Source organism: Eschrichtius robustus, chromosome 1 (genome assembly GCF_028021215.1).
Source record: "Eschrichtius robustus isolate mEscRob2 chromosome 1, mEscRob2.pri, whole genome shotgun sequence".
NCBI lineage: Eukaryota > Metazoa > Chordata > Mammalia > Artiodactyla > Eschrichtiidae > Eschrichtius > Eschrichtius robustus.
In genome coordinates this window covers 166,340,402-166,367,029 of record NC_090824.1, presented here as the reverse complement: position 1 = coordinate 166,367,029, position 26,628 = coordinate 166,340,402, and the positions used below count along the sequence as shown (strand labels likewise).

The following is a 26,628-nucleotide window of genomic DNA, read 5'->3' as shown; positions in this document are numbered from 1 at the left end:
CACTGTGCCCTGAATAAAAGGTAACTTCATCTGCTGGTGAGTTAGTGGAACTAAAGTAATATATCCTACTCTTATTTCTAGAATTAGCCTGAATTCATCAGGGGCAAGTCTCTTGAAGCCTCTGTTTCTCTAGTTTTGAACGAGAATAACGAGGCCAATCTGTAAAATAGGACTGCTGTTAGACCAAATGCAATCATAGAAATGATCCTCCCCAATGCTTGCCGTGAGGGAGTTGCTGAGGACGGCACTTCTCTCTCCTAGGTCAACAGAGGAGGTGCCCAGCAGAGCACAGAGACCAGGGTTCAAGCCTGGGGGGCTGGGAGTCTCTTCCAGAGCTACCCTGGGTGAGGGGCTTCCACACACCCCTTGATCTTTTGAGTGACGTTTTTCTATCTCTGAAATGACAGTTGGACTTCAAGATCGTGGCAAACTACAGCCTTTTAGCCAAACCCTACCCTCTTCTATTTTTGTAATAAAGTTGCAAGGAACTCGGCCACACCCTTTGGATGATGTATTGTCTGTGGCTGCTTTCGTGCTACAACCTCAGAGTTGAGCCACAGAGACCGTGTGACCCGCACAACCAAAAATATTTACTATTTGGTCCTTTACGGAAAACATTTGCCGACTCCTGAATGACAGCCATTCTTCCCAAGGTGATCTGTGGGAAATTTGTTCTGTGGCATGTGATCAAGCATTACAAGAGAAAGCACAATGCAAACACTGTAGACCCGGGAGGGATGGGAGGTGAATCAGCGGGGCTCGGGCAGTGCCACCCTCTGCGACAGTCACCCTAACAGAGACGGGGATTTTTCGGGAAGACAGTGATGATGCCAGCGCTAGAGAAGAAGTGTGGTTTCAGGGGGCTGGCCCCTCTGACCTCCCCCTCCCCGTCCCCCGCCCCTACTCCCCGCCTGCTGTGCTCACGTCTGCATTGACCACCTGTATTCACACCCACTGACCATCCCAGCACAGTCCCGATGCTCTCGATGCTCCCTGACTTACTCACAAGAACCGCTTTGAGTCTACGCTTTGGGGGATTATTAGCAAAGCATGATGTTCATCTCATGGCTGGAAAGACAGCATGGGTCTCTCACCTCTCACAGTCAGTCCACTGAGGGACCCAACATGAGCAAAACAGGACACACTTCCCATCATCTTCTTGGTCCTCTTTCTCTAGTATCTGCTTTTCCTGCCTGCTCTCCCCTCTTCTCCTCGTCCTCCCCCTCCCTCTCTCCCACCTCCTCTTGTTCTCAACACCACCTTTCCACCCGTTTCTTCTGTCCTGTACTCCTGGTCCATCCTCTCCAGCCCCCTCCTCTCTCCCTGCTTCCTCTTCCCCCTTCTTCCCACCATTCTCTCCTGTGGCATCCTGCTTTTCTTGAGATGCAACCATAGGGGAAGTCCTGTGCTAAGTTTTGGGGGGAACGAAGCAAGCCCTGGCTCCCGAGGGACGGAGTTCCCACAGTGGGTGGCCGGACGGGTAACCCACAACAAGCCATTTCCCAGCGGGGTGGCGCACCTTGCCAGCTGGAAGCGCAGTGTGGTCCGTGGGTGGTACATCTCCAAGGCGGCGATGAGGTCAAAGGCTGATGGTGCCAACATTGTGACGAGGGAGACCACCACGCTCACCTACCAAGAGAGGGTGTGCCCCACTGAGCTCCTCAGGGCCCCGCATCCCAGCCTCCCTCACCTCATAGTTGGTCTGTAGCCTAATGTTTGGTCGGGGAGGGGGGTATTCAGAGGGTCATGCAGTTCTTCCATGGAAAACCTGCCCCAAATCTTGGCTAATTAGCTGTTTTCAAAAGGCCACTTTGCCATGGGTTTATTCCTTCTAGGAACACTCCTTAATCTGAAGACACTCGTACATGCCTTTTGGGATTTACTGGTGTTTCTGCCACCTTCTCCAATTACCATCTCATTCTATTTCTACTTCCCTTACCTTGGATGGAAGAAGGAAATAACTGTAACTGTTAAGAATAGAAAAGGGAAGGCTGAGAGGTAATTTAATATTCTTTCTGCACATGGAAGATTAATTATCTAGAGAATTATGCCTGGCTGTTTTTTCTCTGTACTTATGTACTTTCTCTGCAAATGAAAAAGGAGGCTTAGCTGGTACACAAGAGGTGTGAGCTAAAGGAAGAAAGAATTTCTGAATTTATCTTTAAAATATCTATCTACACACAAGCCCATATTTATCAATATATAACCCACTTAATTGACGTAAAACACAAAGAGGTATGGGAAGAGATTACCTAATGCAGTCTCAGATTTTGAAAAATTATTGTACATTCAGGATAAATTGATAAGTATCATCTTGCCTGCACACTTTGTTTTTTAAATCCCAAGGATGATAATCATTTTCATACAAGTGGTCTGAGAGGTAGCATTTGTGCTATTTCTACCACTCAAATCTTTACAGGTAAATTGAGCCAAGTGTTCAAGACAAGAGTCTTGCAATAAATATTAAGAATTATAAAACTGTTTATAACCTTCCTCTTGGTAATTTTCTATTCATGGGAATATTCCCATAAATGGAGGAGAAAGAGCTTTTTAAAAAATAAGCCATTGGTGTGGGGCTGTTTGGGAAGCATTATTTGTGATTTAGAAATATGGAAACCACTTAAATGTTCAATAACCCCCACATGGTCAACTTTGATACATGCAATGAAAGACAGTGCAGTTGCTAATGCAAGTCTAGGTGAGGTCAGTTTCTGGAAACGTGTATATAAAGAAACACGAAGCCAGAAAAGCAAAGCAGAGTCAGCAGCAAAACTCAAAGGTAAAGACTGTGCAAATGCCTGAAGGTGTTTTTGAATCAAAATCTTCCTCATTAAGACCAGTGAAATCATTTAGCCAAGCCTGGGTGTTGCCACTCTGGCTCCAAGCTCTTGCAGTCCGTGCTCTAGAAGAAGAGGACTACAATTTTTCCGTGGAGATGTTTCCAGGGAACCCACTTAAGAAACACCCAGGAAACAGAGGGGCAGCTCCTGTTGCGTGGGTACCTCGTTCTTTTCCCAGAGCGTCAGCTCCTTCTTGGACTGTGCCAGCTTCTGGGACCGATCCACCACGAAGTAGATGAGATAGATGCTCCCAGCCAGCGAGAGAAGCACCAAGATGTTGGCAACGACCCTCAGGCAGATGGTCACTGCCCTGCGGGGAGAGGCAGGTATGAGGACGATACACCGGGCTCTGCACAGGGCACCCTGATGCACAGAAAAGGCCAGTGAAGGATGGCAAGACATTTACTGCCAAGTGGATTCTCTGCCCTGAAGAATCAGTGTTCTTCCCCCACCCCCAGAATCCCTCATTTCCTAAGAGATCAACAGTGAGTTGTAAATCTAAGCCACCAGCATCAGTGGGGCTTTAAACACACGCACACACACACACACACACACACGTTCTGGAGTCTGAGTATTTGGGCTTCAGTCTTTGCTTTGCCACTTAAAATTGGAGTCCTGTGGCATATGCACATTTCAGTTATAGGAGCTCAAGTACGGGTGTTCAGGAGAGGGAGGGGGAGAGGAAGAAAGGAGGGGAAGTAATGATCCTGCCTCTCATTTCACACCATGATTTCCATATTATACCACGTATTTACTTGGAATTTGTTATCTGTCTTTTCCCTCTAGAAAGCAAGTGCTCAGTTGTTAAAGTCTTCTTCACAGCTGTATTCTCAGCTCTTAGAACAGGCCCAGGACCTAGAAGCACTTCATAAATATTTGCTGGAGGAAGAAGTAAAGAAAGGAGCTGGGACACGGGCTCCTCCTTCCTCGCCAGGTCTCACTTCCCGAAGGCCTCTTACAATCAACCGTGATGCTACTACAGTAAGTCCCCTACATGTGAACCTTCAAGTTGAAAACTTTCAAATATGCGAACATGCATCTGGTTCCAGCAAGGAACCTATACCAGCAACGTCAGGCGTGAGTGACACTGCAGCTCGCCCTCCGTCTCCTATTGCTGACGGTCCTTCAGCTCTACCATCTCCCACCTCCTCTCCCTCCTCCAGTCAGTAACTCTTCTTGCCTGTTCACTCGATGCCAGCCCCTGGATGCCAGCTGTTGTACTGTACTACTGCACTTTTCAAGGTACTGTACTGTAAGAGTCAAAATGTTTTCTTTATTTTTTGTGTTTGTCTTTTATGTGTTATTTGTGTGAAAAGTATTATAAACCTATTCCAGTACAGTACTATAGAGCTGATTGTGTTAGTTGGGTACCTAGGCTAACTTTGTTGGACTTACGAACAAATTGGACTTACGAACGTGCTCTCGGGACGGAACTCGTTCGTAGGTAGGGGACTTACTGCATTTACAGTAAGTTTCCAGTTTTAACTGAAAAAACCCCACTCTTCCTGGAGGAAAACTCACTGACTCCAATTGGCTTATCTTTAAGGCATCTGCTTCCGACTTTGGGGTCAGTCTCAGTCCGTTTTTCCTGAAAGCAGAACCGCAGGCAAAGGTGTGTTTGCGAGGAGTTTTTCTGGGAAGTGATGCCAGGAAGTGTGCGTGGAGTTCTGGGAGTGAGACCGGAGAGACGGGCAGGTGGTACGAGGTGTGAGTGGAGCCGGCCACAGCTGGAGGCAACTGCAGGGCCTTCTGAGGGGCCTGTGAAATGGCATCTCAGAAATGCCCGGCCGGGGTGAAAATGAGAAGCGTTTACCATCAACCTCTGTTCCCTGGCGGTCAAGAGCCACTCCAGAGCACTGACTCCCAGCGTTGCACCCAGTCTTTTGGTTGCATGCACGCATGTGGATGGGACCTTGTGGGTGCCCCACACTGCAGCCTCAGAGGAGCCCTGGGCAGCGAGCAATGGGTACCAGTGGAGGCTCTGAGGGGCATGTGTGCAGCCGGTGGCAGCCTGCACAGCCTGCCTGGCGTCAAGGGCTGGAGAAAGAGGTGTGGCCAGGAGGATTTGGAGGGGCACGCGAGGGGTGTACCACCCCCTCCCCACCCTCTGGGTGACCTTGGGCAGGTCACAACATCTCCTTCTGCATGCATCTTAGCCTTTCCTCTGCGCAATGAGGAAACTCACTCCCAAATGCAATGGTAAGTGTCACCTTGTCTTCTGGCAGAGGAGAGCTTTAGATAAGGCGTCATAGAGCACCAGAGATGGAAGACTTGAGAGTGAGGTCCATTAACACCACCTTAGTGCTTCTTCACTTCCTCCTGTCCCCAGATCACGCTGTCATCATTTGTAGGGTCATGCTACCCACGTGGTTCCTGAGGCAGGTCCTGCATTTCTGGTCCCCCCTCCCTGCCTCCAGCCCTGTTGGTCCTTGTGGCAATTACACCAGAAAATGCCCATGATGGGCTTGCAGGGGAAGTAGGCTGTCACATGCTAGTTTTCCCCTGTCTCCACCCTCTTCCTTCCACCTCCTGTTATAATATCCTGGATATCCCAGAATACCTCTTACACATCTATTTTCCTCAAGTTTTGACAGAATCAGGAGGACTCAGGATTTGTGTGTGGCAGAGAGATGAGAATTCATTCGGTTTCTTGTTGATTTGTTTGCTTGTAATAATGAATCATTGAATGAGACGTTTTTTAACTGGAATGCATTTAGCACGGCAGGAGCTTCCAAATTTGAGGGAACATAAAAACCACCTGTGAGTTTTGCTTTGCGAGACCTGCTAAGAATGTGGAGCCTTGTCTCTCACTCCCAGAGACGTGAATTCAGTCAACCATGGTGGGCGCCAAAGAGGTCTGCGTCTGCAGTGCCCGCGGGTGATTCTGATGTGGGTGGGTTCTCTCTTTCCTCTGAGAAGCATGGATGGAGTCCCATCCTTTCACTTCATAAGTGAGGAAGTGGAGGCCCAGAAAAGTCAAGGGAGTTTTGGGGTCATAGAAGTTAATGACAAAGAGAGGGCTAGAATCCATCTTCTGACACCCTATGGAAAGTCCTTCCCACCACGACACCCTGCTTCCTCTCAGGGGCTGGGTGTTTCCTCCACTCCCCAGGTCTCCAGCACTCCCCAGGACAGGTTTTCTGCATTGCAGGAACTAATCGTGGGGCTTAAAGAACCAGTGAGGATGGACCTAGAGACTGTCATACAGAGTGAAGTAAGTCAGAAAGAGAAAAACAAATACCGTATAATATCGCTTATATGTAGAATCTAGAAAAATGGTAGAGATGAACTTATTTGCAAAGCAGAAATAGAGTCACAGATGTAGAGAACAAACTTATGGATACCAAGGGGGCAGGGAGGGTAGGATGAATTGGGAGATTGGGATTGACTTACGTACACTACTGTATATAAAATAGATAGCTAATGAGAACCTGCTATATAGCACATGGGACTCTACTTAATGCTCTGTGATGACCTAAATGGGAAGGAAATCTAAAAAGGAGGGGATATATGTATACATATAACTGATTCACTTTGCTGTACAGCAGAAACTAATGCAACATTGTCAAGCAACTATACTCCAATAAAAATTAATTAAAAAAAAGAACCAGTGAGGATATTGGATGAGCAGGCGTGTCTGGCCCAGGGGGACAGGGTCATTGCCTTTCTGTGTCGTCCATTCTGTGGCCGAAGGGCCTCACCTTCACCAAGGAAGCCCTCACAACCTTGAGAAGAACTCCAAACCCGAGAAGTCACCTTAGACGTTTTGTCAACAAGCACTGGATACTATTTGTGTCCTAGGACTTCAGAGATCTGTTGCTAAATAAAATTAGTCTTTGCTTAGTTTAACAAACTAGAAAGTGGGGCTAAAAATATCTTTTATTATCTAAGTAAAAGAATAGGAAGCTGGTCAGCCTCAGACCTCTCACCCTACTGCCAGATCCATGGAAGGAGGAACAACTCCGAAATACTGCTATTGAAAAATTATGGGGCTCCCACATTCCACATTGCCAGAAGGACAGATTTTAAGGAGAAGAACTGCCTGAAAAGGTGTGAAAATGAGATATAGTCTGGTGATTTTTCTACTAAATTAAAACAGCTTATCAATGAATTCAGGACGGGGAGTGTTCATACATACAGGTTTTTGTTCTTCTTCTTCTCCTGTTCTTCCAGTATAGCCTCCTTTAAAGAAAGACACATGTGGTATCAAAAGCTTAGCATCATCGTTAATCATAAATATGTAGAAATAGTTTATGAAAGAAATGACTTATCCAGTATTTTTAATCATAACTTCAATGTCTAGACTTCATCCAATAAGATTCTATTGATATCAGTGCTTTATATGATAATAAATAGACAAAAAAGGAAATTGGGGAATGGGAAGAAGAGGGGTAGGAGTAAATTATTTAGGTCCCTGAAATGATCTAAATAATTTTTTTCTCAAAAGGGGGCACCCTTTAACTGTCCGTGTTGTTCAGGAGATCCAGGTCTCCGAATGCCTTTGACTGCATTATCTTCTAAGGTAACACTAAAAGCTTATATCCCTCACATATATGTATTTATTCACTTACAAGTTATGTACACGCAACACGGTAGTAATCCATTATGCAAATGAACAAAGATACACACACTGAAATTTTAGAAGGATGAAATTAAAAAAAAAAGAGAAGTTCCCATATTTTTCTCCAGTACACCATCAGATTGTTTGGTGCGCGTTGGAGGCACATTACGTCACGTCTCGGTGGAGACTGTGGCTGCCCTGGTCTGTGAGCACCGTGGGAAGGAGACCACGCTGACTCTCCCAGCAGAGGGCCAGCGGATCACGCTGTGAAGGCTGTGATCTGCAGAGCCCTGACTCCTGGCAGGCTGAACAGTCTCGCTTACTCACCCTGATGCTGTTCACGATGGCAGCGGTTTTGCTCTCTGCCGCCTCTGGGTTTCCAATGAGGTAATCCCAGGCGCAGAACACCCGCCAGCAGAACGTGTAGTTTTCATTGGACGCACTGGCGAGGCTCATGCGGGAATTCTTAGCCATCCTGCCAAAAAGGACCAGAGAAAACCATAATTTGAAAAGTTACACGCACCTCAATGTTCCTCGCGGCACTACAATAGCCAGGACAGGGAAGCAACCTAAATGTCCATCAACAGATGAATGGATAAAGAAGATGTGGCACATATATACAATGGAATATTACTCAGACATAAAAAAGAACGAAATAATGCCATTTGCAGCAACATGGATGGACCTAGAGATTATCATACTAAGTGAAGACAGTCAGACAGAGAAAGACAAATATCATGATATCACTTGTATGTGGAATCTAAAAAAAGGCTACAAATGAACTTATCTACAAAACTGAAATAGAGTTACAGATGTAGAAAATAGATTTATGGTTATGGGGGGGTAAGGGGGGGAGGAATGAACTGGGAGATTCGGACTGACATATACACACTACTATGTATAAAATAGGTAACTAATAAGGACCTACTGTATAGCACAGGGAACTCTACTCAGTACTCTATAATGACCTATATGGGAAAAGAATCTAAAAAAGAGTGGATATATGTATATGTATAACTGATTCACTTTGCTGTACACCTGAAACTAACACAACATTGTAAATCAATTATACCCCAATAAAAATTTTAAAAAAAAGGACCAGAAAGGGTCACGTAAGAACAGTGTCAGGAGCAGGCTCAGCCACTAGGGGGCTGCCGCGAGTCCACGCAGAGCAAGAGCCCCATCTGGACGTGGGCAAGCAGAGCGCTGGCTGGGTTCAGCCCCTCTGGTGGCTTGCGTCCTCAGCCAACCCCTTTGAACAGTGTGAAAACAGCAAATTCTTGGGTGAGTCCGGTGCACAAGCTCTCCCATCACTGGTGGCCAGGAGGTCTCTGAAGGTGTGTGCATCCACTGCATCTCTGTGCAACTGTGATTGTGAAACCAAATTCTTTACTCTGAGCTGAATCCATCTCCTCGGAGCCCCTGCCCATTGAAGTAACTACCCCACCTCACCAAGCAGGAGCACCTCGGATCCCTCACTAACACGACTTTCCCTCAGATGTATGGGAAGGCAGGGGTCACGATCCCTCCTTGGGTGCAAGTTCCCTATCTTTTAGACCATCCCTCCTGTTAGAAGCTTTTACCACTCTGTCCATCCATACTTCCTGCTCCCGAGTTGACATCAATTTGTCTCTTAAATTGTGACATCTAGCCAAGAGCCCGTGTTCTAGGTGGGGTCATGGGGTCTTGAGGCCATGCAGAGGCTAAGCTGGAAAGCTTCATGTGAACTGAAGGTCCTCAAGTCACTGTGCAGCTCCCTAGGTTTTTGTTTGATGATGATGACAATGGTGATGATGATTGTTTTATCTTTTTTTAATCCCAATCCCTTCTACCTGCACTTTGCAAAGATGCCACAAGGGGCAGTGTGATGAAGACGTACTGGTACACACGCATCAGAGGGAAGTAGCAGGTGAGCCAAGAGGGTGGGGGCCCGCTTCTCCTTGGGCTCAGAGCCTCTCTGTCACTCTGCATTTATCTAGCTCCTACACAGAAGCACAGAATGTAACAGCCGTAAGGGAACCTGGTGATATTCTGAGCCAACCTGCCCATTTTACAGATGAGGCCCCAGCCAGTCTGCTTTCTTTGCACTGCGCCCTCCTTTCAATAACCAACTACATGTTTGAACTGCATCACAACACAGACGAGACTGGCCTTTGCGTAATTTGTAACTAGGTCACAGGCAAACATATAGTCAAAGGAGGATGCTTTGCTTTCTGCAGCCTCTGGTCACCTAACCCATCTCGTTCACCTCTCTTTTAGTGCAGTTCCTATGAGACAGGCTGGGACCTGGGACCCTTTGCTGCAGTGCTGCAAGGCTTGCACATGGACACACCTCCCCATGAGCAACAAAATACAAAGAAACTGTATGGGACTAAAAATAACTGCGTGCATGTGCAGTTGGGGCAAATTCTGGACCCAAAAGATACAAAGAAACCAACAAAACCCAACTGCCACTTTTGAAGAGCCAGGAGCAAAAACAGGGTGTCCGGAGCAAAAGCAGGCGGCTGCGCATGCCCCCTGCACACACCACCTAAGGGGTGGGCAAAACACCTAAGCCACCCCTCCGGCCTGACCCGTGGACACACCCCTACCCTCACCCCATATAAGGAACAAGCTTGCCCCCCCCATCGGGGAGCGAGCAAGCAAGGGAACCTGTTGTTTGTTCTCACTCCCCCTGCTGCAGCAGGGGCCCCAATAAAGCCTTGCCTGAATTTCTTGTCTGGCCTCTAGTCAATTTCTATTGGTTGGGGAAGGCCAAGAACCCTGGTCGGTAACACCTACATTGTCTAAAATGACATTAACTGGTAAGTCTATTTGATCCTTGTCTCTCCAGACCCAACACAGAACCTGGCACAAAGCTTTAAGTGTTCAATCAGTGTTGGTTAAAAGCATATATCTCTTTTATCTGTGGTCTCCTCATCTGTAAAATGGGTAGATTTATGCCTTGACTTTACAGGCTGAGTGACAAGATGAAATGAGATCATATGTATCATTTTGGCATGCATTTTGAGAAACTAAACAGACATACTTTTTTAAGAGAATGATGAAGCTGTAAGCAAACACTGCCATCCCCACCAGGAAATAGGCCAAGGGCAGCCGGTAGCCAGCCCTCCCGATCCTTCTCTCACTGCCATAGTAGCCATAGAAGAGGACTGAGTACTGGAGGTAACCCTGCAAAGAGAGCACTCGGTGTCATTTCTAACTCCCAGGTCCCAGAACATTCACCACCCCCCTCAAAACAAAAGTGTGACCAAGCCTGAACCTCACCCCCAGGGACCAGACGGTGTCCAGATCTTGGGCAGATGCAGTGTGCTCCTTGGGGATGGTCTTGCTGGCTGTGCTTCCAAAGGGTTGGCCTGCAATGAGCTGGTGAGAGAGGAAAGGATGTCACACGGTCCTCTGGGTGGGAAGGGAGCAGAAGAAAAGGGGCCACTGATCTCCATGCACCTCTGAAGATGCTGCACATATGAGATCCCTCGGGGGTGGATTCTGCTTGATACTCATTGATGAGAAATTAATCATGAGTGACCAGATTTTCTTTTTGCCTGATCGGGGCCTGTCTGGGTGTACTCTCTCTAGGCTGGACACGGCTTCTATGGGTGGATGACTGAAGCCACTGGGTTTCTATAATGGCATGGGACATGGCCCCATTTACTTTACAAGGATAAATTTTAGTGAGAAGTGGTTTTTATTTTAACACAATGTCTGCAAACTGTCCCATAAGCCAAATCTAGCCTGTCGCCACTTTTTGTGTGGCCCGAGAGCTAAGGTTGGTTTGTGCATTTTTAAATGTTTGGGAAAAAAAATCCAAAGAAGAGTAGTATTTTGTGACATATAAGAACGATAGGAAATTCAAATTTCTGTATCTATAAATAAAATTTTATTAGAATACAGCCACACTTATTAGTTACCTAATGTCTATGACTGCTTTTGTACTACACAGTAGGTTTGAGAAGTTGTGACAAACCATACAGCTCACAAAGCCTAAAATATTTACTCTCTGGCCCTTTGCTGAAAAAGTTTGCCAGGCCCTATTTTAACACACAGATTATCCTTCCCATGAGGATAATGAGTGCGGTTGTCTAATGCTATGGCTCTAAACGTCTCTACTTTTTAACAAATGGCACTTTTAAACTCACCTGAAATAGTTCTTACCTCTGGAATGACAATAAAAGCACCTGTCATAATCGTGAGCACAATATTAATTCCAAATAACCATCTCAAGAATATGAAATAAGAGGCAACACCAGATCCAAAATGACCTAAAGAAAGACAAGATAATGACAACAGTTTATAGAAAATCCTCCCAGTGTAAGAAGTTCTCTGTAAAGCAACACTGTAATTTTTCTTATAGCAGCAGGACATAGACTAAGAATGCCATAATTGTACCTATCAGGGTGTTGTCCCACGCTGATCATTTAGAAGGATTAAGATGTTCATTAATGTCCACCGGTCATATACACAAATCCCTAATGGATTACTTTCCCTAATGTCATATTGATTGAAAATGCTGTAATCAAATTTACATTTCACCTATGTTCAGAAGTATCAGCATCTTTTGAGAATTTAATATATTTCTTTTCCATTTTGCATAGTTCTGAAAATTCCAAGGATATTCTAAGGTTTCTTTTGTCTTAATTTCAAAAGAAATAACAGTATGTTAGATGTTAACATTAACATCTAACATAGTGTTAGATGGGCGAAGGGGTTATGAGAATTCTCTTTGTCACTTTTCCGTACATCTAAACTTATTCTAAAATAAAAAGTGTAGTTAAAAACAAGTTTCTATTGAGAAAACAAGGGGGCATAGAAGAAGTTGGATTGGGATGTGGGTGATACTTGTGATGACTTTCTGGAGCGAGTGGACTTGTATCATACTTTGGAAGAGTAACATCTTGAAATTTTATTTCAAATCTAGCTTATGTTTCATAATAGGTAGGAAAACACAAAACATCACAAAGAAAACCAAAAAATTACCTATTGCAAGGTTACTAAATTAAAATCACTACCAGAATTACTTTCTAGTAAATTTTTAGGGGAACCCTCCATTTTCATTCTATATGTGTATTTTTTTTGTATAAAATTGGCATATCTCTATAATATGCATCTTGAGCTATCAATATATTATGAGCATTTTCTCATACAAAATATCTCCCTATAAAATGAATTTTATTGTTCCAGCAAACCAATTTTACATCATTGATTTAACTTATCCCCCACTACTTGACACTTAGGAAGTTTCTAACTTTTCACTAGGGTAAATAATTCTGCAAGAATCAATTTCTGTCTAAGGTCAGATTTCCTGGAAGCAGAGCCTGAGAAAAGGGTTCAGCTAACATGATATATTGAGGAAGTGCTCTCAGGATAAAGGGGGTGAGGGGGTCAAGGGAGGTCAGGGGAAAGAGCTAAGCAAAGATGTCATTTCAGCTGGAGCCCAGCTTAGCCTTATCCCATGGGGAGCTCTGAAGGGCAAGTTGCATCATAGAGTTGGTTCCACTTTGAACAAAAAGCTGGACTTGAATACCCCTTAGTCATTGCCTCTAGGCTACCCAGTGGGGCTGGGGGAGCAGGTGATGAGTGCCCAACATCTGGAACAATGTGGGCCAAGGCTCATCATCTAGAGAAGGAGACAGCTATGAGTCATAGCAGCCAACACTCAGAGCAACTGAGAAAAGGTGGACCAGCCAAGTGAAGTGATCTGGGCTGGGCACCAAGTGTGTCCACACAGCGCAGCGCATTGATTTTGTTGTGGCTGTTGTTTTCTCTGGTTGTTAAGGAGTGGAAGAGTTCTATCAAAGAGTGTAAACATTTTGAAGACGTTTGGTCCAAATTATAAATTTCCCCTAGAAATATCATCCCAATTGACATTTCCACCAGCTGGTATTTAATTCCACTTAAATGTTGAAATTTTTTTTCCCCCTCAATTTGTCATCTTTTAGATCTGTTTATTTTTTATGTATGTAAAATTTCTTTTATGTATAGTTAAATACAACAGTACTTTCCTTGATGATTCCTTCTTTACTTTTATAATTTGACAGGCTTCCATTCTGAGATCACATTACTTATATTTCTTTTAATTCTCTCATGGCTTCCTATTTTCTATTTAAATATTTAATGGAACTTTAAAATGAAAGATCTAATGTTATTCTTTAAAACAGTTGAATTGTTCCAGCATCATTTATGGTGCTATGCTACACTGTTTCAATTCTCGTAGCTTTTATAATGTATTTTAACATTTTGGTTAGACAAGTTCATTTGAGTTTTTCCTTTTAAAAAAGGTTTCAATTAGTATTTTTTTTCATATGAGTTCATTGTGTTGAATACAAAAAACATTGCATTGAGAATTTTATTGGAATTGCATTAAAACATAAACTGATATTGAGAAAATCAACACCTTCCAAATATTAAATCATTCTATGTCTCTTCACAAGACTTTAAAAAAATCCCATGGTCCAATTTTACAGTTTCTTTATTTCAGACTTCTGGTTATATTTATTCCTGGTCTTGTGTGTTGCATTTGTGTGTTTGTACTGTGTGTGTGTTTTTAAATGTGACTGTGATTGATTTATTTTTTAGGATATTTTTCTAAATGATTCTAATCACTTCTCTCAAAATGCAAATTTCTGCATTTTTGTTTTGCAATTGCCCATGTTATCCTTTTATTCATCTACACAGTTTTCCCCTCTATCCTTTTGAGTTTGTGTTGTGTCTAAGGCATGAACTGACAGAGAACTGCAGAGCCACAGTGGAACGTGGGACCGTTTTTATCCTGGGAGGTGGCGGACACAGGCACTGTGTCTTCCATCTCCACGGACGCATGTCCAGCCTAGGTCGGCACTACGGGTGCAAGGGCCTCCGGCTGCTCAGGGTAAGGTCTGGGACGTACCAGACCCGTCTCAGCCCTCACCGTTGTCTGCCTACTGGCCCCGCATCCCCGCCCCACTCCTCCAAGTGCCAACACTTACTCTCGATTTTCTTTATCCTCATTTCCCAGGGGATGAAGATGACCACAAAGTTACAGGCCAGACGAGCAAACTTCCGCCACAGCTAGACAGGAGGGAGGAGGGTTAGAGGACTTGACATTCATGAAGACGGCAATGCCTTGGTGGAACCAGGGTCCTGAACGAAGGCGAGGCCCGCGGACACACCAGTTGATACCTTTCATTAGGATTTCACAGGCCTTTAGGGAGCCCTAGGACCAAAGCAGCCGCTTGTCTTCTCTGCGCTCCTGCCCAGGTGAAGGCTCCTGTTTAGGGCTCTGAGCTGTGGTGTCTGTACTGAGGTGCATATTCTCTAGGGTTTCAGCCTGCCTTATCCACACCATTCCTGCTGTGAGGACTAAGAACAGGTAAAACTACTTGAGGAATGATGTCCAAATACAGCCCCTTGGTCCCCTTCACGAGTGGGGCTCAGGAACACACGTGGCTCACAAACTCCCCGGTGATTACAGTTCCCGTTCCTATTAAAGGACTAAGAGTCTAGAACATACCCTGAAAATAAGCCCCACTGTGTGCTTCCCATCCTGCAGCTGGAGCGCATCTCCCAGCCTCTCTCCTGGCCAAAGTTGCCAACATAAGGTCTGGAAATTTGTCTTGGATGTTTAAGACACAATCGTCAAAAAGTTCAAAAATCTTTTTTTTTTTTTTTTTTTTCTCAAAGGAGAATAAAGCAATATGTGAAAATGTGCCCTGACACTGGGCTTTCTCTCCCACAACATTAGCAGGTTGTTCATTTTAACACACAAACAATGTGGGTTTGTGTTGGAAGCAAATGATATCATTGCAGAAAGAAGGGTTACAAATGTAATTACAACCTTCTGAACTATAAGACAGCATGTGGTCCTGATGCAGACATGCATGATTATGTTATCCTGAATATGTCTGCTAAGGCCAAAACGGCTGCTTGTAAATGAAAATCTATTATTTGGCTGTTATCAGGAGTTGGAATTGTTCACTTTCTGCTCATGATTTAAGACCCAACTCAAATACAGCTACTCCCACGGAGACCTCACACAGATTCTCTGTAGCCAGAAATACATTCTTCCATCTGTAAACTTCCCCAGCTATCATTCTGGTCTCTGATAATGCTTATCACATCCTAGCTTATATTGCCTTTATATTGTTCACCTGGCTTTTTCTCCTCCAGCATTGAGAGGAAGACCATGGCTTTCTGATTTTTCATCTCCTACAGCATACAGAGGCAGAATGCCCAATATCCTTTGGGGAGGGTTTGGTGTTGAAAGCATTTGAGTTTCTGGTCCATTGTAAAGTCGTTAAGAGGAAGAAGCACTGGGTGGAAGGCCAGAGACCTGAGTTCTAGCTCGACCTCTATCTTACTGTGTGCCCTGGCAAAGTTATTTTCTTTCTTTGAGATTCAATTTCCTCATCTGTACAAGAAGAAGTAGGATTCAATCAGTGGGTTTCAGGGTGCTCTTTGAATTTAAATTTCGATTGAATTTCAGTGGGAACTTCAATACACAGAACCCACTAAAGCAGAGTTAACCCACTAAAGCAGAGTAACTCTTGTAGGTAAGAGATGCAAAGCCTCTTTCCCCAGGCTCTGGTGCTCATTTGAGAAGCCAGGGACCCCAAACTCAGTTTAAAGGGCACTGGACTGAATGACGCCCACCCCAACACTCATTCTGATGAGGAGAATCTACACTAACAAGGAGCTTCCTAGAGGCAAATGTCATTGAAAAACACAATTTATTGGTGACCAAGATTCAGTAAGGCATGGGGAAAAACACCACACTTCTCTGACGATTTGCACTGAATCTCGGCAAAAGCCTTGAAACTTTGGAATGAATCACGATTTTAAGAGCAAAGTGCTCAGCCATAAAAACGAACAAAATTGGGTCATTTGCAGAGACGTGGATGGACCTAGAGAGTGTCATGCAGAGTGAAGTAAGTCAGAAAGAGAAAAACAAATACCGTATATTAATGCATATATGTGGAATCTAGAAAAGTGGTATAGATGAACTTTTTTGCAAAGCAGAAATAGAGACACAGACGTAGAGAACAAATGTGTATGGATACCAAGAAGGAAGGGGAGGGTGGGACGAATTGGGAGATTGGGATTGACACATATACACTATTGATACTATATATAAAATAGATAACTAATGAGAACCTACTGTATAACACAGGGAACTCTACTCAGTGCTCTGTGGTGACCTAAATGGGAAGGAAATCTAAAAAAGAGGGGATATGTGTATAACTGATTCAATTTGCTTACAGTAGAAACTAACACAACATTGTAAAGCAACTATACTCCAATAGAAACTAACTAAAAAAAAGAAAAAAAAAATAAGAGCAAAGTGAACACAAAATAAGGCAAAACCAAAAACCAAACTTGGAAGAGAACAGGTCCTAATGGTTATGGCCTGGGTTATTGAGTTTTGGTAAGGGCTTCTAAGAGCACCGGGAGCAGATGTGTTCTAACAACACGTGCGACCGTTTATGAAAAGTGTGTTCATCCAGAGGGTGTACTCAGCACCTATGCTGTGTTTCCGGTACCGTGGATGCAAATCGTGAACAAGACGTGTGAGACGTCCCCTGGTGTGGAGTTCGCATTCATGTCGAGGGGAGGCAGCCACTAGGAGTTCAATGCCACATGGGACACGTGCATTAGGACTGGGGGGATGGCTCTTTGGAACAAAGGGTCAAGGAAGGTCTATCTGGGGAGGTCATACTTGAGCTGAGTCCTGAATGAAAATGAGTCAATATTTCAAAAAAATAATAAATTGGTAGAGGAGCTGTCTAGGAGGGGAGAATGGCCAGTAGGAGCCTGGGGATTAGCATGAGCTGGGCATTTTATAGAAGAGAATAAAGGAGAGAGGAGGGAGATGAGGTCCAATAGTTAGGTCATGGCCAGATCAGGTGGGTCAGAGGAAGGAGTTTGGATTTGATTCTAAGTGTAATGAAACTCTGTCTATCTATCTATCTATCTATCTATAACTACCATTCATTATTATTATTATTTTTAAAAGTAAGTTTATTTATTTTATTTATTTATTTTTGGCTGCGTTGGGTCTTTGTTGCTGTGCGTGGGTTTTCTCTAATTGCCGCAGCAGGGGCTACTCTTTGTTGCGGTGCGCGGGCTTCTCATTGCGGTGGCTTCTCTTGTTGCGGAGCATGGGCTCTAGGCGCGCGGGCTTCAGTAGTTGTGTCTTACGGGCTCTATAGCGCAGGCTCAGTAGTTGTGGCACACGGGCTTAGTTGCTCCGTGGCATGTGGGATCTTCCCGGGCCAGGGATCGAACCCGTGTCCCCTGCATTGGCAGGTGGATTCTTAACCACTGCACCACCAGGGAAGTCCCTATCATTCATTATTTTAATTAAAGGATGGCATGAGTAGTTTACTGTTTCAACGATTTCCCTGGCTCCTATGTGGAAGAGAATGGATGATGGCGGGACATGAGTGGAAACAGGAAGATCTGTTATGGGGCCAGTCAGTCTATATACCATCCTGGGCAGGTACCTTTAGCTTCTGCACAGAGGAAGCGTTCTTGCCAAATCACGCCATGAAGGCTCTCACGAAGGATGACGTCCCTTGCTGGTATCATGTGAGAAACCAAGGGCATAGACTATTAGAACTAGAAGACATCTTAGGAAACAAACATGAAAGCCTCATCAGGTTCCAAGTCATTACCCAGAGCAGGGAAACAATGGCAGAAGGACCTAGGTGTCCTGACTCTTGGTGTTCCATGTGCCCAGGGTAGCATTTCTGCCTATGTGACTCCTTGGTTCCTGGTGGTCTCACATGCTCAGACCTTGCTTTCTTATGAAACATAGAAATAAACTGGTGCTAAAGGCAGATTGTCTGTAACAAGGTGTTTTCCTGCTGGAATCAAGGAGAAACCCATGTGCACAGAGGATGCAGGTGGGAAACAGTGGGAGGGGCTCCAGAGGATAACTTGTGTTCTGGAACAGTGCTTCCCAAGAGAGGATAGAGTGGTAGCCCTGGGGAGTGGAGATCAGGATCTCAGTCATGGGAATCATGGGAGAAAGTGTACAGTAGTCATATTATACAAAATTTACTATTTGAAAAACGAAGTTATCATTTTTCTAAGAGAAACCAGAGACTGTAAATAGAGACAAAACTCACTGGGCTGCAGGCAATAGCTAGATAGCTTCTGTTTTCTCTACTTTGGAGTGGTTGCTGATCCTCAGGGGTCCGTATTAAAATTTCCAGTGTAAAAAAATTCTAAATATAAAAAGGTAGAGGAATGATGTTCAGAATGAGGAGGGGGAAAACCAAGTGTTAGGAAGACAAGGTGGGAGGATGATTTGCTTTGACATTTTGTTGTGTCTCCAGAGGGCAGAAGACACTGTGTCTCAGCCATCTCTTTACCCTGAGTGCCCAGCACAAAGCTTGGCACGTGGATTAAGCTGAACTGGGTTGAACTGCTTTCTGCAGGGCCATTGGTAAAATGGAAAGGACTGGGCCAGCTGCGTCTGTTAAGTGCAGGCTGAAAACTTTGGGACAATCTGTAGGTAAGACTGAACATTTGGATCACCTTTCTCATTTTAAAAACTCTGACTCTAAGAATTCAGCCCATTATTAACTTACACCTTTAATCCACTTTGAGCCCACTGTCACTAAATGCCCCAGGACCTTTTCATTGTTATATATATTACAGGTTGTCTGAACCCAAGTGAGAGACCTTACATTATTTCAGATATTTTTCCATAGCATTTCATACAGCTTATTTAGAGAAAATGAGAGAGCTTGGTAGCACATATGCTTATAAAAAGATAATTTTGTTTTATATATTTATTCCATAAGCTCCATCATAGTGTGACAGGCATAAAGAGTTATGGATAATTTTGATCATAGGAGTGGATTAGCGTCTTCAGGCAGATTCTGTGAAAAGTAAGAAGAAAGAAAGCCAAGGCAGAACCTTGGGGATTTTTGATATTTTGTAACTATTCAGTTATGCAAAATTTATGACCAGCTTTAATTTAAACTTTACTAAGAATATTTTTTGTTTCAGAGAATCTAAAAAGAGTGTGTCTGTCAGTTTTTGTCTGTAAACTTGAAAAAACTACAATATTCAGCATTAGTGGAGATACTATGAAGACAGCAAATTCTTTCATTGTGGATGGCAAAGCTTTTGGAAAATAATTGATTAGTATTTATCAAGAGCCAAAAAACATGCATCATACTCTTTTCTACAGAGTTCATAGTTTTGACATTTATCCTAGAAAAAGAATTTTAAAAGGTAGGAAAAGCCATCTGTGCAAAGACAGTCTTTGCAGGGCTGTTAATACTAACGAAAAATTAGAAGCTATTTAAGGATCACGTAACTAATTAAATTAATAGACATTTTTCTGATGGAATATTACACAGTCACAGAAAACAATAGGTATAAAAACTACATAGCAACATGGAGAAAAATCCTTGTTATGGTGTTAAGTGAAAAAAAAAGCAAGACAAAAATATTTGTATACTATAATTACTCCGATGTGAAAATGATATATACAATGGCTGAAATGTGAAATTTTAAAAAAGATTCTATCTTGGGAAGTAGGGGATTATAGTAGGAGAAATGATTTTTTTCTTTGTCTTGGAAACATTTATGAAAATTATTGGAATGTCTATAAACAGATAATTTCAATGTATACTAAAATTTAACTGCAAGTAACTGAATGGGAAAAATAAACAAAAATCTTAGCATTGTATTATAAAATGAGCATAGGAATATGCCTGTAACTTTCTCATTATAAGACATACAGTAAGTCCCCTACATACAAACAAGTTCAGTCCCGAGAGCACGTTCCTAAGTCCAATTTTTTCGTAAGTCCAACAAAGTTAGCCTAGGTACCCAACTAACACAATCGGCTATATAGTACTGTATCATAATAGGTTTATAATACTTTTCACACAAATAATACATAAAAAACAAACAAACACAAAAAATAAAGAAAATGTTTAATCTTACAGTACAGTACCTTGAAAAGTACAGTAGTACAGTACAACAGCTGGCATACAGGGGCTGGCATTGAGTGAACAGGCAAGAAATAAAGATACTGTACTACTTTACTCTACACAGCACTGTATAGTAAAGTACACAAAAGCACAACCACTTGTAGAGGATGCACGCACATGACGGTATATGCCAGATACGTAAACTAACTTATGTGGTTGGACATGTGAACGCCCATTCGCATCTTTGAAAGTTCTCAACTTGAAGGTTCGTAGGTAGGGGACTTACTGTACAGTGAATGAAACCTACACACATGGGTGGGCTTAACTCAGGAAAGAGGCTAGATGATTCCCCCAAGGGCAGATATAACCTTTTTCTGATGAGTTGGGCTTACCCAGGGTCACACAATTTGGTAAGTGACAGCATCGGGAACTAAAATCTAAGTTTGGGGACATGCAGACCTTCAAGCTCACCATACTGTTCTACAGCTATTAATGATGGATGTTCGCAACCTATGTAGTACAGCAACTGCAAGGACAAGTACAACTTCCCGGGCCCGGAGACCACAGGAAGGGTGGGCATGTCCACGTGTGGGCTCTTTACCTCTGCACCTGCCGCTTGGTAGCCTCGGGTCCTGGTCAGCCTCCCCTCAAACTTCAGCACAATGTCCTTCGCTCGCCTGAGAGAAGAAAAACTTGGTGGTGAGCGCAATTTCATCACCTTGATAATCTTGGCAAAACATGGAAGTGCAGCAGGAATAGACAGTCAAACAGTGGTAACCAGAAAACTCCCTTAAAATATTTTCTATAACACTTAAATGCATGAATTCATAGGAAATAATGAGTGAATACTAAAATCAGTTGCAACTGAATTTCTTAATGCCCTGCCCTGATTCTGGCTGTTGGCTGGGTATTATGGGCTTTGGAAATCCTGGTATCAGGTACCAGCATCTCAGCTCCTCCACTTAATCTCAGCAGCCTTCCTCCTGCAATTAATTCTTTGGAAGTGAAAGTCAGACCTAGCTCAGAGAATCTGCTTTGAGAAAAGGGTAGTGTCTGGTTAATGTGAGCAAGAAAGTTGTGTCTAAGTAGCCATGAACAACCTGATTTAGCCCAGACTAACTACTGGCACACTAGCTGACCACTTTGGTGAGTTGAACTGATGGGTCACCTAAATGGCTAATCCTTGAAAATAGACTGAATTCATCAGGATAGATGGTTAAATTCACACTTAAAGAACCACAGGATTAGGAAAAAAATGTTAATTCCATGGAACGGACTGAAGTCAAAAACTCTTAGCGAAGAATGTCACCTTCAAGGTGACCTCATCTGTGACTACACTGATGAGATCTTCATTAATCCATGGTTGACCACTTAATTATGCTCAGTGTTGAAGAACTGCTGAATCATTCAGTTTGTTAGTTGGAACAGTGTCCTGGGTAGGGAGTTCATGCATGTATATCCCAAGTAACACCCATAGGTTCCTAGTCTTTCGTTGATTGACACAAGGAACTAGCTGACTTCCTTTTCCACAAACAGCGTGATCGCTTCAGAACATGCCTAACCAGAGTGCTGAGCTTTGACCCTCCCTGCCCTCACTGCAAATACTCCACCTTCATAGCCCCGCCAATGTGCTGGCTTCATTCTGGTCAGAACCAGAAATGCAGGCAAGGGTGAGGGTTGATGTTACACCTTATATAGCATCTAAAAGATAGGGACCTATATAGGTGAAATAATAATTCATTTAATTTCATTCATTATAATTTTTTTCCCTGCAAACATCTTCTGCACACTTGTTTGGGTCAAGTATAGTGGAATACAGGGGTGCATAAAATAGAGTTGTTGCCCTGGAAAAGCCCACTAGCTAATAGGGATGATAGAGACCTGAAACAACAATAGGAGTGGGTGGGTGTGTAAGTGTTGGGATGGGGAGCTGAGTAGGGGGCTGAGGCAGCAGTGAGACAGGCTGGGACCTGGGACCTGGGACCCTTTGCTGCAGTGCTTGCACCTGGACAAACATCTCCTTGAGCAACAAAATACAAAGAAACTATAAGGGACTAAAAACAACTGCATGCAAGTGCAGTTGGGGCAAATTATGGACAGCAAGATACAAAAAAACCAAAAAGCCCAACTGCCACTTCTGAATGGTCAGGAGCAAAAGCAGGGTACTGCGCATGCCCCCTGCACACAACACCACCTAAGGGGTGGGCAAAACACCTAAGCCACCCCTCCGGCCCGACCCCTGGACCCGCCCCTACCCTCACCCCAGATAAGGAACATGCTCGCCTCCCCTTCAGCAAGCGAGTGAGCCAGGAAACTTGTTGTTTGTTCTCACTTCCCCCTGCTGCAGTCGGGGCTCCAAAGAAGCCTTGCCTGAACTCCTTGTCTGACCTCTGATTAATTTCTATTGATTAAGGAGGCCAAGAACCCTGGTCAGTAACAGCAGTGGGGACAGTACCTAACCCAGGCCCCATCATAGACCAATGCTGACTCCACGACACTGACCACTTGCCTCCCTACAGGGGAAATAAATATATGCTCTGTCCCCCCATAGACGGAGCTCGCTGCTTTATCTGTGTCAGCAATGCTCCCTTGAGCCCCAAGCAGTCAGGGTCCCGTGCTCTGCGCCTTCCACAGACCTGATGAGTCTCGCAGGCCCAATTAGTGAAGCACTGACTGCTCCAGTAGCTTCTCAAGGTGACGGGGAGGAGAAGTGTGACGCGGGGATGACAAATGCAGGTCTCAGAGGGTGAGCTGTTCCCTGAGAGCTGGACCACTGGCCTGTGCCTCGCTGGTGCTGGTGTCTTGGAGCCCTGGCCGAGGTCCCTGGCTTATGCTTGTGGAGGAAGGCCTGGTTTGTTCTTTTGATTCTAACAGAAAAGTTATCATTTGCTTTGCTCTGCCCGCAGGTTAAAAAGACTCACTCTCTTACAGTTCAGAGAGTCATTAATCATCAGCATTTCTGTATGATTTTTAAAATTCTGATAGAATACATGACTTTTTTATCGCTGTAGAGTTGATTTACCATGTTGTGTTAATTTCTGCTGTACAGCAAAGTGATTCAGTTATACATATATGTACATTCTTTTTTATATTCTTTTCCAGTATGGTTTATCTCAGGATATTAAAGATAGTTCCTTGTGCTATATAGTTACATGGCTTTTTTTTTTTTTTCTTTTAGGATAAATTGGTAGAGTTCCTCTGTTTCAGTAGAATAGAATACTGGAGGTGAGGTCAGGAAGCCCAGCTTTAAAGCTCAATTCCAGCACTCAGAAGCTGTGTGTCCTGGGGGAAGCCACTTAATATCTCTGAGTATCAGTCTTCTCATTTGAAAAATGTCATCCTTACTCAAAGAAATGGAAGTGACGAGAATTGATATCGGACGTGGAGAATTAACTGGAAACTTCTGGGAGTGGAAACTATGGATGACCTTAGCTATCTGCCGCGGCCACCTGGGGGGCAGGCTGGATCTTTGGCCAGACTGGAGGAACAATGCCTGGAGTGGAAATCTAATGAAGGCATGATTTGATGGGAAAGAAATGCAAACCTAATGGTGGATTGGAGAGACAGGGCAATGTGCTTGGCATCTGGAAAGGGGCACTAAAACGTAAGCTACGACAGTGGTTCTAATCCTGTCCACACAGTAGGTGTCCGATGATTACGTGTAATGTCTGTTTCTCTAGGAAGGTCCACTTCATGGGTCAGAGTAGCTCAGTGGCACTGGTCATTAAGAGCCATTCTACTCACTCCCCTTGCTGTGATCCCAGGGATCCACATCATCAGTTACTACCCACTCATAGGGAGTGACTACTATAGCCCAGATACAAGGCTTAATATCATATGGTTTACCTCATTTAATCCTTGAACTGCTATCAAGGGATTTCAAACTCTAGTTTGCAAAAGAATCAACCTGAATGCACGCTAAAAATGCTGGAGCCCTCTGCCGTAGCTTCTTATTAAGTCCGAGGGCAACCAGGAATTTTTGTCTTTAGCAGCACCCTGATTGCTTAACAGCTTAACAGTGCCGCAGGAGGTAGGTGCTATCCTTCACCTTCACTTCAACTTTACAGAGAAAGGAACTGGTCTTTAGAGAAATTATGAAAAGAACCTAATATCACATGGCAAGGCAATGTCTTCCAACCTTCAGCTCTTCATTATTATCTAAACAGATTCTCCAATATGACTCTAAGTGTCCCAGTAATCTAGTTTCCCACAGAGATCCCCCCCGCCAAGAGGGAGGTAATAGCCAAGCAGGTAAAACTAATATTTATTTTCATTCTAGATTGCATACCTAGTGAGTTTAGTTATTTTGTTCATCTCTAGGCATAGTGCTAAAATCTAGTATTTGAAAAGGAGGTAGAAACCCAAAAACTCTCTACCAAGACACACACCCAACTCAGACACACGTACACAGACACACACACTGAGACCCTGTCTGGACCAGGTGGATCCCTCAGACGTGTCTGTGACTTCTCTAAGTCAGATCAAGAGCATCTGACCCACCACTCCAATGTGGATTTTTATGCTCGTTTCCCAGGGCAGGGCAGGGTGGGTGGTTTAGTGGGAAGCATACTTGCAATAACCCATAACCCTTACCTCAGTGCCCTCAGCTTCTGTCCCATGGTCCAGGGTCGGCAGCGAATGTTTGCCATGAGATCTTTCTGGAACTGTATATTCTGGAAGATTTGTTCTGGATCATGGCTGTCCCCTGTTTCATCAGCAGTAAAGCTGTCATCCAAGTTGCTGAAATGATCAGGGCGTTAAGGAGGAAATCTGATTAGTAGAATTGCTTCCATCCCAGTACTTGCCCTGGGTTGGGGAAGTTTAGCATCTTGCTGCCTAGGGGTCATCTGTATGAAGTTAGCGTGTGTAGAAGGAGAAGGGAGGGATCCAGGGAGTCAGAGAGAGAATTCCGCAGTTGTTAGCAGCCACTGGAACACATTCTCTGGGTTCTGTTGCTTTGATGGGTCAGTGAAAGAGAAAGGCTTCAAAGGATAAAAGATACTATCAGAAGACATCATAAAAGGAACCAAGAGAGTGCTTATGTAGGATTGCTGAATAGCAGCATCTTTGGTGGCAAAACCATTTCTTTTTCAGGCTCATTGAAATAATCAGCCAATTCCAAAGAAAGGACGCCTCCTTTCCCCTAACTCTGGATGTAAAATAAATAAAAACCAAACTCTCTCATCCAGAGATCCCCCGCTCCCTGAACTCCTGTTTTGATTCATTTGAAATCAGAGATAACAGAGGCAAACAGGCAGCAGTTTCTATGAACGAGAAATTAGCTAAGCAAATTTACATGCACAAATGTTTCAGGGAAATAGTTACTCTCTAGGAGAACAACTTTTCAACACATAGCAACACTTATTCCCAGTGAAAATGAATACACTAATCCTAATGCAACTTTTCAGGAGGAGTTAAGGGTATTTTGCTGTGGCTATTTCATCAATGATGCACTTAAAATTAAGGGAAAATAATTCCTTTGCTTGTCTCTAATTCAGCTTGTTTTTACTTACTCAAAGGAGAATTTTCTCCAGTTTCTCCAAATTAATGGAGGTTTTTAATATACCTTTGTAAATATTTAACAAATTTGAATAATACTCCCCACTTCTAACCAGCCTGTAGCCTTTTCCAACAGAAACCTCATTTATTACGACAGATGTATTGTCTGCTCTCTCTTGACACTGCTGATTGAGTAAACAGAGAGAAAACAGATAAAGCACGTCTGTGGGTTTGGCCAGCACTAAAGCCAGGTTGGGGTACAGGCTTTTGAATTCTGATCAGAAGCAGGTAGAGCCATCAACGTCTGTGTACATCGCTGAGGTTGCCACCCTTGTTGTATGGTGACCTGGAAAAAGGAGTTTCGGAGTTCATTCTGAAGGAGAACCGAGCAGGATGGGGACTTGGTCCTCTGGGCAGATGCAAGCAAGGGTGACCCAGGCTTTCCCTCCTCACAAACCTGCCCCAGTGGATGGATGGGACTGGCTCACCTGAGCAGCAGGGACTCCTGGTAGAAGTAGTGCTGGCTGGCATTTCTCCGGATGCTCCTATAACGCTGGGATGCCTTTGATGGTTTCATGGCAGCAGACTGGCTGCCAGTGATTAGTGCTGGTGGGCAGGGTGCTGGGAAGCCGGCAGGCAGGAGTCTGCTCGAAAGGAGGTTTCTGAACTGGATCTGCGAGGTGCTCTGCCCTCCAGTTCTCAGGAGCTGGACTGCACGTCTGTAGCCGATGCTCAGAGCTGGGGAGAAGCCAGGAAGCCAATCATGCATATGTATGTTAAGGTGGCTGCGGCAGCAGAG

At 44.0% G+C, this 26,628-nt stretch overlaps 1 protein-coding gene across 1 annotated transcript in view; it reads right to left on the bottom strand.

The window, feature by feature from the left end:
* TMC3 (transmembrane channel like 3) overlaps nt 1–26,406 on the bottom strand; it is a 45,112-nt gene extending 18,706 nt beyond the window's left edge. Inside the window, exons 1-11 of the mRNA XM_068538031.1 lie at nt 26,318–26,406; nt 24,924–25,070; nt 20,932–21,007; nt 14,367–14,448; nt 11,557–11,663; nt 10,669–10,767; nt 10,430–10,572; nt 7,729–7,876; nt 6,979–7,022; nt 3,003–3,150; nt 1,520–1,629 (exon numbers count right to left, since the gene is read on the bottom strand). Of these exons, the coding sequence (XP_068394132.1) occupies nt 1,520–1,629; nt 3,003–3,150; nt 6,979–7,022; nt 7,729–7,876; nt 10,430–10,572; nt 10,669–10,767; nt 11,557–11,663; nt 14,367–14,448; nt 20,932–21,007; nt 24,924–25,070; nt 26,318–26,406 (1,193 nt within the window). The remainder of the gene's footprint in view (nt 1–1,519; nt 1,630–3,002; nt 3,151–6,978; nt 7,023–7,728; nt 7,877–10,429; nt 10,573–10,668; nt 10,768–11,556; nt 11,664–14,366; nt 14,449–20,931; nt 21,008–24,923; nt 25,071–26,317) is intronic.
* Between the last annotated feature and the right edge of the window lie 222 nt (nt 26,407–26,628).